Below are 16417 nucleotides of genomic sequence, written 5' to 3'. Positions count from 1 at the left end.
AAGGGAGTCCTCCTAAGACGCGAGGAAAGGAATCGAGGGAAGGAAACCAGGATGCACAAATAAGAAATGAGAAGCACCCAGGGTGTCCAATTAGTTTTTTTTAGATTTCAGAAGGGTTCTCGTGTCGTGAACATGTCTTCTTTGAAGTCGATGTGCGCCATCGATGCACAGTTTATCCTAGCCCGCACTCAAGACTCAGACTTCTACCCGACAGTCATAGCGCCATTATGTCACACAAGTGCGGACTAGTAGGAAGACTGCGAGTGTTTAATGTGGCATTTGGGACGGGGCCGAAAGTGCACTCATAAGATGTGTCCCAACTCAGAGGCTGTCCGTGAAGGTCAGACAGAGCGTTGTTAAATGGGACGGTCTAGCCAGTTCACTGGTGCGCAATGAATCGTGGGATAGGCGGCTGCAAAGGATCCACTCGTTCTATCCTTGGGAAACGAAGGACGCATTTGTAGGCCACATTTGAAGGAGCCTTCGAATTGGGACAGCCTTAGTCGCACCGCTGTGAAGAATTCAACCTTCGAATGCCGCCTCTGAATTGGGACACAGCGATAGTGGATCAACCTTTAAATCACTGGAGATTCCTGACTTCACCACAAGAGGTCATGAGAGCTTCTTCTATACCTTTGTTTGAAAGGTTTGTAAATGTTCTTAAGCGTATTATTCATCCAGTCTTGACTAATTCTTTTTTTGTAATAAAGTGACAGTGTAGGTGAAACTAGTGCATATCCCTCCATTTTTAGTATACTCAAAACTGAGCAGCAGATGAGCCAATCGTTGATTTGGGGTTAAAGTGAAGAAATGATCTTGATGGCACAGAATTCTCAAGGCCTTTGCTTAAGACAAATCAAGGAAATGAAACAGAGCCATTGTTGTACAATTATACAAATTTACAAATTTTATTTCAGAGTTCTTTATGAAACTACGCAAAATTAAACACACATCATCCATATCGTTATTCACTGCTGTCTCCTACACACATCCTCACGCGGATAGAACAAAAGAAGACACAAATCCTTAAGGAGCAAGTAGAGTGCAGGATGAGTATCCGGGTTCTCACAGACCCACAGCTGGCAGACATGAACTGAGGGGGAAGTGCAACAAGTCAGGGGATCACTTACTTTCACTATTCAGCTTTATAAAACTATTCATCAGATGAAGGGTCTATTTACACAAGCACAGGCAGAGTTGATGGCGGATCCCACATTATATCAATAACAAATGTGATTGTTTTTTTGTATATCGGAGATGAATCATGGAACTCCAATTTTAAGTAAACGATCAAGAACGGACTGCAATTTGCACGTGTGATGACGCCAAGGCCTGAAACACACTCTTCTAAACACTTATCTAAGCAAGCTCGATTTTTATTTTCGTTGCATTCTCAGCTTTGCCACAAGGGGCACTATAAGCTATAGCCAAAATTTGCATTAACTTCTATGGTCAGTTTTCTCATGGCAGCAAGTTTGAAGAGATTCTGAGCATCTCAGTTTAATAGCACACACATATGAAGGTGACATCTGGCTGTGTCCGAAATCGCCCTCTTTATCCTTATACTGTGTACGTATTTGAGGGGACAGCCATTTGCAGTGGTGTCTGAAACCATCGACATGAGTGTCGCACCAAATGATTTCTCACGTCTCGCCAGAAGATGGAATCCGTAGCATTTTCAGTACTTCGCTCAATTTTTCCATTCACTCCTTTAAGTGGACTATATTAGTGGACTAATGTAGGGAATAGTGAATGAGAGCAGAGACCTTAGTCAAGGGCAGATGCCAATCTTGAATTTAAAGACTTAAGGGCCGTACACACCGGGACGAATATCGGCGCGCGTTATTCGCCAGCGTTTTTCAACGCGTTTTTTGTGTTCACACCCAAACGATTTTCGCTGACGATGAGCCGAGTGAACATGCAAATTCATTCCCTGACATTAGATGGCGCTTAATGTAAAACAGAAATACTCCGCTGTCGCATTTGTCATATAGTTAATTATGTTCCGACACCAACGAGACCAGCAGCTATACATTCATCTTGCCTTGCATCTTCCTCGTCTTATTTCTTCTCAGCAGTGTAGAGACGCTGCTTGGCGTATATCTTCTTCGCCGTTACGTATGTGTGCTCGGCAAGACCGTTTTGTGTTTGAGCGCCCCCAAGTTGTGTTTTACTGTAACTTCAGAAGCTCCAGACACGTGAGCAAAAGCGCCAATCTCATTGGTCGGATAGTTTTTGACGCGGCGCGTCAAACCAAAAAAACGAACCCGAGGCGTTTTTTAAAAAAATGACGCTTTTACGCGTGGCGTTTTTCGCGTCGGTGTGCACACTCACATTGGCGCCCTTTGTTTAGTCACGAGGCGTTAAACGTCGGCGAATATCGCGCGCGAAATTCGTCCCGGTGTGAACAGGCCTTTACAGTATACCTTACTGTAAAGGTACTAGTTCATGTAATTTTCAAAAATATGGCGCTCCCCTGCCATTTGTACATTGATCCTCCTGAAAAGTGTAAACATTATGACTACTAGCCTGACATGGCTATCATGGGGGGGCTATCTGTTTGTTTGACCAATGGCAGACAGGTTCCTCGTATGTGTAAACATACCTGGGAATAAAGCTCTTTCTGATTCTGAGAAGTGTTTATGGAAAAAGTAACTGATAAAACAGTTATTAATATTTTTGTCATTGCATTTGGTGATGTTAGTGGCACAGAAATCTCACTTCAGCTTTAAGTTCTGCATGAAGGACATGACTGCAGTGTTGGCCATGCTTCCATAGAGTATGATTCTGGCCTAAACCTCTTCGAAAACCATTTATTCAACCCGGGCGAATCCGATTCTGAACTCAATATTTTTGGCCATCAGTTGATGTTGGAGCTGCTGGATCAACCGAAACCTAGTCAACTTTCAGTGGGCCAATGAGCAGCAGTTATTTTGTGAGAGACCTGCAATAGATCTTCCGATCTGGTTCCTGGTTGAGTTTGCTGCGGTTTAGTTCTGCTTAATCATCACTGATGTAGCCAAACCCACATCTGGATATATATTTTTCTATTTTCAAATGGGACAACTGGGAAAACTGAGATACCCATTGATTTGGAGCCTCTGATAACACTGAATGATGAAGGGTGTGTTTTTGTACATGGGCACTTGTGCATCTTATACATCAGCGAACCTTCTCCATTTAAGGCACCAGACCTCGAGCTTGGCAAAGTATTTGAGAGCTGTCTCAGTGGTCCACAGCTCCGCAATATTAATTGACCTCTTCTTGCTAGCGCTTAGCCTTAAACACAAAACCGAAGCCAGCAAATCTCCCTGCGCTCATACTTGAGCTTACAATTGTTTGATATTAAATAATCAGAACACTCATACCATATTAAATTAAGAAAATACACTGCAGATCATATTGCTTGTGTGTTATTACGATTAAGATTGTCCAAATGACGCATTCCTCCGCTAATCAATATAAAAGACAGAAGAAATATCAAACCCGAGAAGACGATGATCACGCGTGTGTTTCGTTTCAACGTGTGACAACACAACCCTGTTTGTGAACTTTGTGACGCGTTTAAAGCGAGTCTGGCTTCAAGAAGAGTCGGATGATTCACATTGAGCCAAAGCTGTGATTTTAGGCATTGCCCGAACTAATATTGTGATGTTTGCAGATGTTTGCAGACGAGAGCGATCTCTGAGCGGAAGGACGTCCTGATATCTCCTGGATGATTCACTCAATTCTGAGCAATGCCACAAAGCAATGCATTAAACGTGACTGTCAGATTAAGCCCTTGATGAAGCTGGTGTCCAAGTGGACGATGAGTATGCGGAGGAAGGACATCTCTTTCCGCGTGTTTTCAAAGATGATTCGAGGGTCGTCGGACTGACAGCGCAGGCAGTTTGGAGCCATGACCATCGCCAGATTATTCACATCCATCTTAGTCCTACTCACATTCACCGGCTGAGCAAAGACCTGGGACGAGAGAAAGACGGGGTGTTAATATCCACTGTTATTGTGTAGAACACCACAGGGGTGTGCTCATGTTTGCAGGACCGTACCTGTAAGAAGTTGATGAAGTAGCAGAGCACGAGTCTGTTGAGCTCTGGGAGGGACTGAACCACACCGATGGCGGCATCAGGATCTTCATAGTGACTGATGCACTGCTTATAGAAGCTCTGAGGAATCACCGGCTCCTCCAGCTCCCTGTACCACAACTTCAGCAGAGACGCTGACACAGAGACAGAGATGTGCTGCGTTCAGCCATATTCACACTCACATAAAAACATGCGTGCAATTTTTTAGCGTATAGACCATTCAAGTAAACAGAATGTCTACGGATGCAAGCGAAAGGGTTACAGGACACGTTGCCCTGCCTTTAAAACCCAATGAAATGGTTTGAGGAACGATTTTGTTTCCTAATTGTTACATAAACATAATTTGCTACTTGCCCATTACTCCCAACACTTGTTTGATTGGACAAAAATGTGTCTAATATTTTTGGTTTGGTTTCCAGAAAACAACTTATTAATGCATATACTATCTACCAATAATGTATTTAGACAACTTTTAGCAGTACACTAGCGTTTACAGTAAATGCTAAAAAGCAGACAAGACCTAAACAAGTGTTTTATCGACTAAAAGTGTGTGGAAAGACTGAATTTCCCAGCAACAGTCTGACAGAAACTGAAAATCTAAAACTAACCAAAATCGCCTCTCAAACAGTGTTTTTTTTGTTTTGTTTTTTACCAATGAATCATGGTTAATTAATACAATATATCATTATAAAGGTCTGACAGACTCACTTTCTCCAAGTAAATGCTGAGTCACATGTACAGTACCAGTCAAAAGTTTGGAAACACTACTATTTTTAATGCTTTTGAAAGAAGTCTCTTATGCTCATCAAGCCTGCAGTTAAAAAAAAAAAAAAAAAAAAAAAAACAGTAATATTATGAAATATTATTACAATTTAAAATAATGGTTCTCTTTTTTAATATACTTTAAAATGTAATTTATTTTTGTGATGCAAAGCTGAATTTTCATCAGCAAGTACTCCAGTCTTTGGTGTCTTATGATCCTTCAGAAATCATTCTAATATGCTGATTTATGATCAATGTTGGAAACAGTTGTGCTGCTTAATATTTTTTTATAACCTGAGATACTTTTTTCAGGATTATTTGATGAATAAAAAGTTAAAAAGAACTGTATTTATTTAGAATAGAAATCTTTTGTAACAATATACACTACCGTTCAAAAGTTTGGGAACAATAATTTTTCTTTTTTTAAGAAATTAGTACTTTAATTCAACAAGGATGCGTTAAATTGATAAAAGGTGATAGTAACGATTTATATTGTTAGAAATGTTTTTATTTTGAATAAATGCTGTTTTTATGAATAAATGCTGTTAACGTTTTACTCATCAATGAATCCTGAAAAAAGTATTCCAAAAAAAATATATTAAACAGCACAACTGTTTCCATCATTGATAATAACTGAGTATCAAATCATCATATTAGAATGATTTCTGAAGGATCATAAGACACCAAAGACTGGAGTACTTGCTGATGAAAATTCAGCTTTGCATCACAAAAATAAATTACATTTTAAAGTATATTAAAAAAGAGAACCATTATTTTAAATTGTAATAATATTTCATAATATTACTGTTTTTTTTTTTTTTTAACTGCAGGCTTGATGAGCATAAGAGACTTCTTGCAAAAGCATTAAAAATAGTAGTGTTTCCAAATTTTTGACTGGTACTGTATGTACTGACACACATGTGAATGTTTCATATGTTCTCACCTGGGACATTGGGATCTGAGAGGCTTTCGGGAATTCTCCACTGCTCCACCTGCAGCTTGAGAGCGTTCACCTCATCTATATCCCCAGGAACTCTACAAGATGAAGACCACCACAGTTAATGATACACTTACTCATCCGGTTGTAAACATTATAATTATCCTAAATGCTGCCCTTGCGCTCTACAATTTGACAACATTGTAGCCATGTGGCCTTCTAAATCATAATATGACAAATGGAACACCCTAAAATCCTGAGCACCTTACGGACACACACACAAAAAAAAGCCACATCAAGTGAACTATTTAGGACCAGGCTGTTTTTGTAACTTGTAACACTTTGACCACAAGGTGGAGCCAATTTGACACTTATGATGGCATGACAGAGCTGTCACACACACAGGATTTAATGAAAACATGTCCCCGCTACAGTGTGAGTGTGTGTATTTGCACACACTTTTCCTCTGAAGTACCCTCACACTTGATAAGGGAACACAAGACAATTGAAGTGTGTACAGAAAATGTCTCATATTCATAAGAAGAAAAAACTATTGAACAGAGAACACATAATGGCTACATCAGGAATAGTATAGACTTCCATGATATTGAAGGAATGAGAACATTTATACATGTAGTTTAGTAATTAGACAGAGAAGAACGGAGACACTTGAGAGCACCATAAGCCCCGTTTCCTGATCCTCTGTGGTCTCACCTGAAGATGCCCTCGGTCTGGGCTCCACTCAGGGCCAGCACATACTGGGAGAGCTGGACCTGCACCCAGGGCAGTCTCCTGTCAGGGAACAGCTCGCTCTGCCTCTCCATGATCTCCTCCAGAGCGCTGCCGAAAAGAGACGGAGTCACGATGGCGTTCCGGCCGTGGTCGAGCTCCTCCAGAGTGGGCTTCCTCAGACCCTACACACAGAACAAGGCACATGCTTCAATCACAGCTACAAAATATTGCAATCTGACTACTTTGAAAATGTAGTGGCCTCAAATTACATAGACTGCGAATGAACAACGTAACGGTTATACATACACTACTATTCAAGAGTTTGGGGTCAGATGGTTTTACTATTTTATTTGATCAGGAATAGAGTAACACTGTCATATTGACAATTTCTTTTCTATGCTTTCTACTTTCTCAATTTTAATATGTAATTTATTCCTGTGATCAAAGCTGAATTTTCAGCATCATTACTCCATTCTGATATGATGATTTGCTGCTTTTTTCCCCCCGTATTCTTTGATCAATAAATAGTTCAAAAGAACAGCATTTATTTGAAATACATTTTTTTTTGTATCAACGTAAAAGTCTTGTCACGTTTGATCAGTTTGCATCCTTGCTGAATAAAAATATTGATTTCTTTCTTAAAAAATCTTACTGACCCCAAACTTTTGAACTGTAGTACAAATATTAGAGATATTAAATATTCTTATTATCAGCCAATACTGTATATTTAATCGTATTGCTCATTTTCCCCATTTTTACGTTTAAATCTAAATCCATCATCTAATTCTTACTTAAAGTTAATCTTTGAAAACAGTAATAATTTAATAACACCGTTAAATGTAATCTTTAGTACATCTCAAAATGAATATTAATTTCTAATGCATTATAAATGTGATGTATTTTATGATTTTTTTTATTTATTTTTTATATGGTTTATTATGGTTTTTTTTTTTTATCACATCACATCATTTTAATATTGGTCACTTATTGGTTATCGGACATAACATTTATTGGGCAAAATTTCAATATCAGTGAATCCTTAATATAAACTACATTTATAGTGCTTTTGCTGTACTTTTGTGTTATTTTTGGAACTTGGCAGTCTGTGGTCACTATATGCTTTCACTGCATGAAGAAGAAAGAAAGAAAGAAAGAAAGTGTGGGAAACAGCATGAGGATTAATGATGACAGGATCTTCCTTACTGGCTGAACTATTCCAGTACAAAACAGCATCACAACAGAATTAGGTTCAGCCGCTGACGCAAAGCATCTGTTGATCAGACTGTGTGTTTCCCTCATAACTATGTGGAACAGACGGACACCATCTCAACCGTAACACAATATGGAACAACAGCGGCGAGCGGGATAATGCATAGCTGTGTGGTGCGGGGGTAAAAATAGCCCACCCAGTAAAAGCGTTGGAGACTGAGGTGGGACGGCTGATTACAGGGTGGGGACTGGTGAAAGGACACATAGGCAGGGGAAACAGCTTCTGCTAGTGCCAGTGCCGGTACCAGTGAAGCGTGTGCATGGATGAGGCTTACAGAAGGGCCTGGGGGGGGGGGGTTGTTGTAACCTTTTCTTCTTAGTTTGGGTTAGTGGATTAGTAATTCTCATGGTGTGCTCCTAAAGGCCGGGTGACGTGATTGCTCACAGATGTGACCAATTTTAGACGGCTGTGCCATATACTGCTTCTTTTGACCATTTGGAGACTCCTGGGTTCGATCTAACAGCAGTGCTGGCATCTACAAATAAACAAAACTCCCAGGAAAAACTGTTTTCAATTATCATTCGACATCACATGATGGAATCATCCAACTTCTATGTGTCTGGTGTAACCATATTAGAAGTCAGTGAGTCAAAGCTGCAATCAAGAACTGATTAAGAACCATTGCCTGCCAATTGAAATTATGTTTGACGTTGGATGCAGACCAGGGCTGATGGGCAATGTGTGTTAATTAGAGTTCCATTATGTTAAACTGATCATTATTTTCATGTTATGGCCGATAAGCGATACATGGCCAATATTACAATTCAATTAAAACAAAACACTAAAAACTAAAATCAATCATTTTAAAAGCTACAAGTGAATGTAAGCATCACAACATTATAATGTACTGTATGAAAAATGTATTTGCTAAAGATTATTATTACGGTCTTTAAAAGATTTACTTTAAGTGAGTGTTAGATGACGGTAAAGGTTATTTAAATCTAAAAATAGGGAAATGAGCAATACAGTTAAATAAATCCAACATCTATTGATATCAGTAAAATAATAATTAATTAAAAACAAACTCTTACCTTCTTGCCCCCAGTAATGGCCACTTTTTGCAGCTTACGGTAGCAGTACTTGGCGTAAATGCTGATAGGAAGACCTGTCAAAGAAAATGAATATGCATTATTACTGACCAATGACCAAATGCAAGTTGTTGTTTTTGTGCAGTTTGGCTTGTGAATGAATCCTCTAGTAGGACTTAAAGTCCTGAGCATAAAATTCTTTACTAAAGGATTTATAAATAAAGTCTTTAGAAAAAATGCCAATCCTCTCATTTTCTACAGGTTTGGAGTTCATGGCAGAGAAAGGACTTCCTATGGCTTACCAGGCATTTCAATAGTTTTCAGTTTTATAATTGAGACATTTTCTTAAATATGATTTTAAAAAACTGAAATAACACGAACAACACTGTTTTGACAGCACTGTCAGAACCCCCCCCCCTCCCCAATACATTGGAGATGCTCGACCAGTCCAGTTAAACACAAGATCAAACAAACAAGGTCACACAGATATGATATTTATACTATCGACCCCAACATTCTTTTGAATAGATTCGAAAATGACGTTGGCATTGGTGGAAATGCATTGGCATGGTTCAAATCATACATATCTGACCTTTTTACATGTTTGTAGCAGTAAATGAAGAGGTATCATATCAATCACAAGTTCAATATGGAGTACCGCAAGGCTCGGTACTAGGACCGTTGCTTTTCACCCTGTACATACTACCCTTGAGAGATATCATTAGAAAACATGGCGTTTTCACGGTCACACATCATTGAATCATTTTCCAGTTAAACCCCGTAATGCTGCTTTGAAACAATCTGTATTGTATAAGGCGCTATAGGTGACTTGACAGACAGACAGAGACAACTGATGAGGCATAGGTGCTGTGCAAGTAGCTGCTAGTCGATCCAGATCCCGGCAGAGCCTCTTCTCTAACAGTGAAGATCAGCTTCAGTGACTCATATGCAGATAAGTGTTTTCGAGCTAAAAACTGAAACCCTCATTCTTGCTAAGCATGACTGCTCAGCGAATGCTGGATGTGAACGTCTCGAGTGAGATGGGAACGTTTCCTCACAGCTACAAGGTACATGAGCCGTGAAGTTTAACTGTTACAGGAAACCAGCGTTTAATGTACTAATGGAATCTGCCATCCAGGCCACGGCAGATGAAATATCGCTCACACTGATATTAAAGTGAAACCGATACAGCTACTAGTGATGCTGGCTAATATGTACTGATCTTTATGATTTACACAACAGAGTGAGGTGCTATCAGTTTAATTAAACAGAAGAACTCTCTCACAGCCTTGTTTCTCCTTGGAACGTGACTCATTCTTTGGCTGAACAACCTTACGTGGTTATGTGGGTCAGAAACAGATTTACAGCGAGCAGGTGACTGAGGTTTGACTGGGCTGAACTGAAGCCTGAGAGACGGTAGACACAGAGAGGCTTCAGGGCTCTTCACAGCCATTACTCACAGAAACACACAGAGGGGACAAGGGAGAAACAGTTTTATATGGGAAAGAGACAATACTCAGTCAAACAAACTCATTATATGAAAACAAAACTAGCATCTACTGAACTCTATGCAAAGTTTAAAACCTCACACATCTGACATGCCCTGATAGGACAGCTGAAGCGTTGGATTATGCTGTCAAATGAAACAAGGAAAGATATAATATTTGCATGTTTAAGTGCGGGAGAAACGGTCTGAACGTCTCTTGTACTAACTCATCATCAAACACTAAACTTTAAACTAAAATCTCGAGGCAAATGAGGCTTCTTTCTGTTAAATGTCTGAAGAACACCCTCACAAAACAGATAAACGCACAATGACTGTGAGAAAGCTGTAAAAGTCAAGGTTTCCCCATATCAGACTTGACAGGAACAGGTGGGTCTGGATGAGTCTGTCTACTGCCATCATCCACAATCTGTGAATCACTAAGACGGTGAGATTTACGGCTCTTGTTCTGATGACTCTTGTGTGTATGAAGCTGTAAACTCATGTTAAACAAGCAGGTCAGGTATTTCACAAGAATCTGTCTCACCTCTCTGTGACACAGCCTCTGTTTTCCCGCTCTTCCCTTCTCCACCATCAACAATTTCATATTTCATATTGTTTTAAAAAAAAAAGACTTTGTCAAAGACTACATCCGGATCACATTCAGAACGATCATCAAAAGAACGAGTCCATCTTGGGTCGACATTTCATTCGGTAATGTTAGGCAGTTTTGATTTATATGCTGCTTAATGTCTGATGATCATATTCATATACATGTGCGTAAGCAGCAATGCTTCTATCGCTTGTTTCTGCTGCTTCTGTGTCTGCGTTTTGATCCGGAGATTCAGTACTCATTCAGAAGATGCGTAATAGCGCATCGTTAATATTTGCAATAAAACACAATAAAAAAACAGGTTAAGTTCTATATTAATGTGGGAAGTACTAACAGCAAACGTACTCAGCAACCGTTTCACGTTGAGCCCTACAACACTCTTAATAACAAGTTCTTCCTCTTGTTTGGGACACGTCCCATTCTATATTTTCACATTCCTCCACGTTTCTTTGTCATACTTGTGTAGATAACATAAAAGATAACCTGCCTCATCATATATACTCCTAAATATATCTACCAAGGTATATACAGTCGGATCTCTACTGCTTGACACTATTCTTATTCCACCTACTGTACTGTACATTTGTCAGGGTTATTCCTCTTTCTTTTTAATCGCCCATCCTCTCGGACTCTGCTCTTCACATCCTCTCTTTCCCTCCGTGATGAGAGTAATTTTGTGAATGTGTACTGCGTCTAATCCTTCAGTTAAACACACTTTTATCACCAGCCTCTTGTAGATAAAGAATGACTGTTCGGACACTACAGCAAAACCCATGAGAAAGGAAATGTGCTGATATGAGGGCCGTTTTGCATACAAACAGTGCCAATGTTGTAACGGCGCTTCTTTGAGCCCACAAAGGGCGTTTTTTTTTCCCCCCCGTCCCACAAGAGGCAGGAGGAGGCCACACCCCACATCCTGAAACAACAGTTAGAGAGTAAAAGGGCATTACTAAAATAGAAAAACAGTGCCACATCATATAATAAAGTCCTCTGAGAGTGTCTATTCTCTTTCAGAAGGGCCCCTAAACTGCGGCCCTTCCCACAATGCCATCTCCTGGGGCACACGGCGCTACACAGCTGGTGAGGTCCTGCAAACACTCTCAAAAATAAAGGGGTTTTTCGCAGAAATGCCACAGAAGAACCATTCAATGAACAGTTCTAAAAAGAACCATTTTTTTTTCAATATAAAGAACCTTTAGAGCAAAGAAAAGGTTTCATGAATGTTATAGGTTCTTCATGGAACCATAAATGAAAATAAAACGACAAATGCAAATAGTGAATGATAAAGCCATATTCTTTCTGCCATACTAAAACATTCCCAGCATCCATCTGAGCGAGCCACGGTCAGACAGCAGGAAGGTGCAAAGGTGTCACTTGGAATGTTCCAATCCAGCCAAAACAATGCTTCGGGTGACTAAAGTAAACCGGCAACACATTAGTCAGTTCATGAGTGTTATGTTGTTTCCTTTGTACTTTCCATAGTTGTTTCCCATGTTCTTTCCATACACTAGAACAGGGCCCTGGAGGGCTACTGTCCTGTAGAGTTTAGCTCCAACTTGACTCGACACACTTGCCTGGAAGTTTCTAGAAAGAGTTTGATTAGCTGGTTCAGGTGTGTTTAATTGGGGTTGGAGCTAAACTCTGCAGGACAGTGGCTCTACATGAGCAGGATTGGACACCCCTGATCTAGAACCACAATGACATTCCTGACGTTTGGCTTCCACATACACATGATGCTGGAATTAGAAAATCCACTGTTTTTCTGGCTTAATCGTAACTTATCACTCTTATAATCACTGATGCCACCATAAGTCCTCCCACAAATCCTATATCCTTGACCTTAAAGGTCAAAGATTGTGATCTTGTTGATTGTAGGCCAGTGGCACATGAAACCAAGTCTGTTGCAATCCAACAGAAAACAAACATTGAAACTAAAGGAGCAAATCTGTGATGTAGAGGTACCGGTACATAAAACACGCAAAGAACAGGAATGCTAACGCTTGCTAAAGAGCAACCGAATACACCTTTAACATTTAAGCTAAGATTTTTTTTTCTGTTCATGTGCAATCAAATATTCTAGCATATCTGAACTACAGAAAAGCTTCATCAGTCATGTTAAATTTATGATGTTATAAATAGCACAATGACATAAACAGAGGAAAGTCATACAATTATGAGTAAGGGTCAACGATTATCAACCATGGTGGTTTGGATATATAACACACCCTGCTTTTTAAAATCACTTAAGTGGACACCAGAACCAGATATAAAATGTAGTCTGCTAACTGTCGACCGCTGAGTGTTTCTGAACTCCCCGCTGAGTTTAACACTGTGATGTACCAGGCAGTGCAACGATTTCATCAAAATCAATTTTAGAGCATCAATAAAATGATGAAATGGACTGGATTCAGCCAGCGAGCTGCTGAAAGAAAAGTCCTGCGCTAAACAATCACATGTAAAACAAAAGTTAAAGAACTAAAAGATCTGAATACAGAGCTGTTCTGGTGGCAAAGTTTGTTCAAACCCACCAAAGGTGGATCCATGAACTCATCATCACCATCACAATCTCATGAAGGCTCCTGATGGATTGTCCCTAGGTGTACAGTACTAGATAACATCTTGGTAATGAGAGTATATTTTAGCCTTGCACTTCCTCCTCAAACAATGACAGTGGCCATTACTTGCAATGAGCACATGTCTGGTGTAGCACTGCCCCTGTGAAGACAACACACAGTGTAATTAACCAAGGCCGAGCTGGATGTGCACCATTAAAAGCCCACGCAGAGCTGTCTCGTCAAACTCTTTGTTTTGGAGTGTGTGTGCGAGGAGTATAGAAGAGGTATAAAAGAACAAACAAGAGTTAAGTTGGATGCCAGCCACTGAGGGTGTAACCTGATAAAAATGTCCCACTCTCCGTTTTTTGTCTCAATCTGCCTGTTCCTCTTTCTCTTTCCATCTCCTATCACTCTCGCTTCAAGACTGAAAGACGTTCTCAGGATCTTTGTTGCCTCTCAACCATTAAACTCTCTCTCTCTCTGCCTGAGCAGTCTGGAAGCGGGCCAGGGAAGCGTGGGAGTTGTAGTATGTCTTGTTGCTCAAAGCTTTAATCTTGCCTCTAAAAGAGAGAGTGAGAAAGGGAGAGAGGAGGGGGATACTCCTCTTCTGTGCTGGGCCAGCTGCTCTTTCTTTGAGTGGTCCTCCTCCACTAGCGGACCCCAAAGCATCATTAATACTCTCCCTCAGCCAAACATGTTACAAGGAAGATTCCCTTATTGTACACCAAATCCCCTTGACACTGTATGTGAGTGGGTGTGTTTGGGAGCCTGTCTTTCAGTTAAAGATAAAAGATGCCTTGGCTTACTTTACAGCACATGAAAAACAGCATGAAACGTCATTCACAACACAACTTCTGTAATGTAATTTATCGTAACTCATCCATCAGGATTTGACTGGACCATTAAATATGCTATTACATTACTAAAATCATATTTAAGCAGCTACAGTAGATATATGTGGCTATGCTTTGTTGTAAATATAAAGTCATGTTTGAAGGTATATGGGTCGGATATAGACAGGGTTTGTAATCAACTTTTTTACTCACCAGCCAATTTGGCTACTAAATTTTTAAGTTGCCAGCCATTCAGAACTTCTACTAGCGTTGTATTTTGCAGTAAAACTATGTGAGTGAGGTTGTGGTGCAGCATGATTTTGAACAGCCTGAGTCATGGAAAACAATGTCTTCGAATTTTAAAGATGTGGCATTTCTCTCAGACTGTGTGACCCTCTTTACAGGTTGTTTTGCTTATGTCTGAGGTTCCTTTTAGAGGAAGAGCTCTGATAACGATGCCATGCAAAGTGATAGAACATAATTTATTAATTATAACCTGGCAAATTGGCTAGTGTGTTGATATGCGTTACCCGCCACAGTGGATTTTCACCAGCATTTGGCGGGTTGGCAGGAGCTAATTTCAAACCCTGGAAATAGATATAGATAGAACGATGGATGGATGGATGGATGGATGGATATATGGATGGAAGGATGGTCAAGTTCATGTCTGGTATTGCCAATTCAGCTTAAATCAAAAATCCAAATTATGAAAAAGGTTCCAATCCATCCAAAATATCATCTCATAATTTCTTAAGTGTGTATGCATGTTTCCCTGAGTGTGTGTGTGCAAAATTACTAGTTTCACCATAAACTCACCTTCATCCTCTTCTTCCTCATTGTTCTGTCTCCTCTTTTTTCTGGACTTGGAATTCTTCTTGTTTTTTATGTCCTGCTGATCCATGATGTGCTGAAGTACTGTCAGATACAACAAACTGTTAATTTTGAACACTCATACGCTCCGACAGTCCGTCTGAACAATACCCGACTTTATTGTTCCATGACCTGTGTGATGTTTAACCTGCCGTAACCCCTGCGTTTTATTTTTCCCTCCTCCACAGCGTTATATCCTGTTTGGGTAGGCACAATGCCATAATAATTTTAGCAGTGTAACCAATATTGGCCTGCTCTGTTTGTATGTATATGAGTGTTTCAGGTTTGAATCCATATGGGACGGCCTAAAACATAAACACTCCCCAGTGTGTGTCCTTTCCCTGTCCTACAAACAAAAACACTGGACTATCCAAGACATACACTGGCCCCAAAAAGTATGTCCAAATAAGTATTTGGACACTTAAGCCACACTTACAAATGTATGAATTGCATTACATTAGATACAAAATATCAAAAGTGGCATTTATCTAAAAACTAAATATTTGAAACTTACTCTTCTTATCGTTACTGGGCTCAAGGTGTCGTTGGATGTACCCTTCCAAATAGCGTCTAAATTTGGGCGAAGGCGAGAAGAACGCTAAGCTGATGGCCATCAACTCCCAGCCTGCCTCCAAGCTCTTCAAACTCAAGTTATCGGTGGTCTGTCGCACCAGCTGCACGTACAGCTCGTCCCTCAAACCTTGCATCCCCCAGCACTTCGTGACCACCTGAAGAGCCACGTGGCGTTTGTCCAATCTGGCCGGCCTGTCGCCCATGTAGGCCTGGACCAGCTTGAACATCTCGCAGGCTTCCTTCTTGACAGTGCGGTCGCTGGTGATCAGCATGGGTTTCTTAATGGAGCCTCGGTTCCACGACAGCATATTAGCGATGGAGACGCGCCGGCGAAAAAGGCCTTGCGTGTGCTGGTTCAGGTTCTTGCTGGCCCAGTCCTCCATGTTGGCGTCGGCCGTAGGTTTGCAGAGGGTGGTGTACGGGTACTGGTAACCCGAACCCGTGCTGGCATGAGGAGGAGGGGGATTGTTGTTGTTGTTTTTATAGGTGAGGTGGGCAGTTCCACGACCCTCTCTGTCGTGGTCATCCTGAGGCGAGACGTCCTGCTGAGTTTTGGATTCCAGTGTTCCTGTCTGGAGACAAAAAATAAGAGATTGAGAAACAAAAAGATATCAGCACGGATGCAGCTGTTCTGGCACTTATTTGCATCATCACGACTGCCGCAGGAACTTGAATC

General features: G+C 40.5%; 1 protein-coding gene across 3 annotated transcripts in view; it reads right to left on the bottom strand.

The window, feature by feature from the left end:
- Window positions 1–884: 884 nt before the first annotated feature.
- arhgap46b (Rho GTPase activating protein 46b) overlaps window positions 885–16417 on the bottom strand; it is a 76033-nt gene continuing 60500 nt past the window's right edge. For all 3 annotated transcript variants that reach the window (XM_084428938.1, XM_084428939.1, XM_084428940.1), the window contains 7 exons: window positions 15683–16313; window positions 15115–15213; window positions 8818–8891; window positions 6499–6698; window positions 5791–5882; window positions 4050–4219; window positions 885–3963 (listed from right to left, as the gene is read on the bottom strand). In XM_084428938.1, the coding sequence (XP_084285064.1) occupies window positions 3769–3963; window positions 4050–4219; window positions 5791–5882; window positions 6499–6698; window positions 8818–8891; window positions 15115–15213; window positions 15683–16313 (1461 nt within the window). In that variant the 3' untranslated portion in view covers window positions 885–3768. The remainder of the gene's footprint in view (window positions 3964–4049; window positions 4220–5790; window positions 5883–6498; window positions 6699–8817; window positions 8892–15114; window positions 15214–15682; window positions 16314–16417) is intronic.

The sequence above is a fragment of the Rutilus rutilus genome (assembly GCF_951802725.1).
Source record: "Rutilus rutilus genome assembly, chromosome: 13".
In the NCBI taxonomy this organism is placed as follows: Eukaryota; Metazoa; Chordata; class Actinopteri; order Cypriniformes; family Leuciscidae; genus Rutilus; species Rutilus rutilus.
Note: the sequence above shows the minus strand (reverse complement) of the source record. Positions and strands in the feature narration are given on the sequence as shown.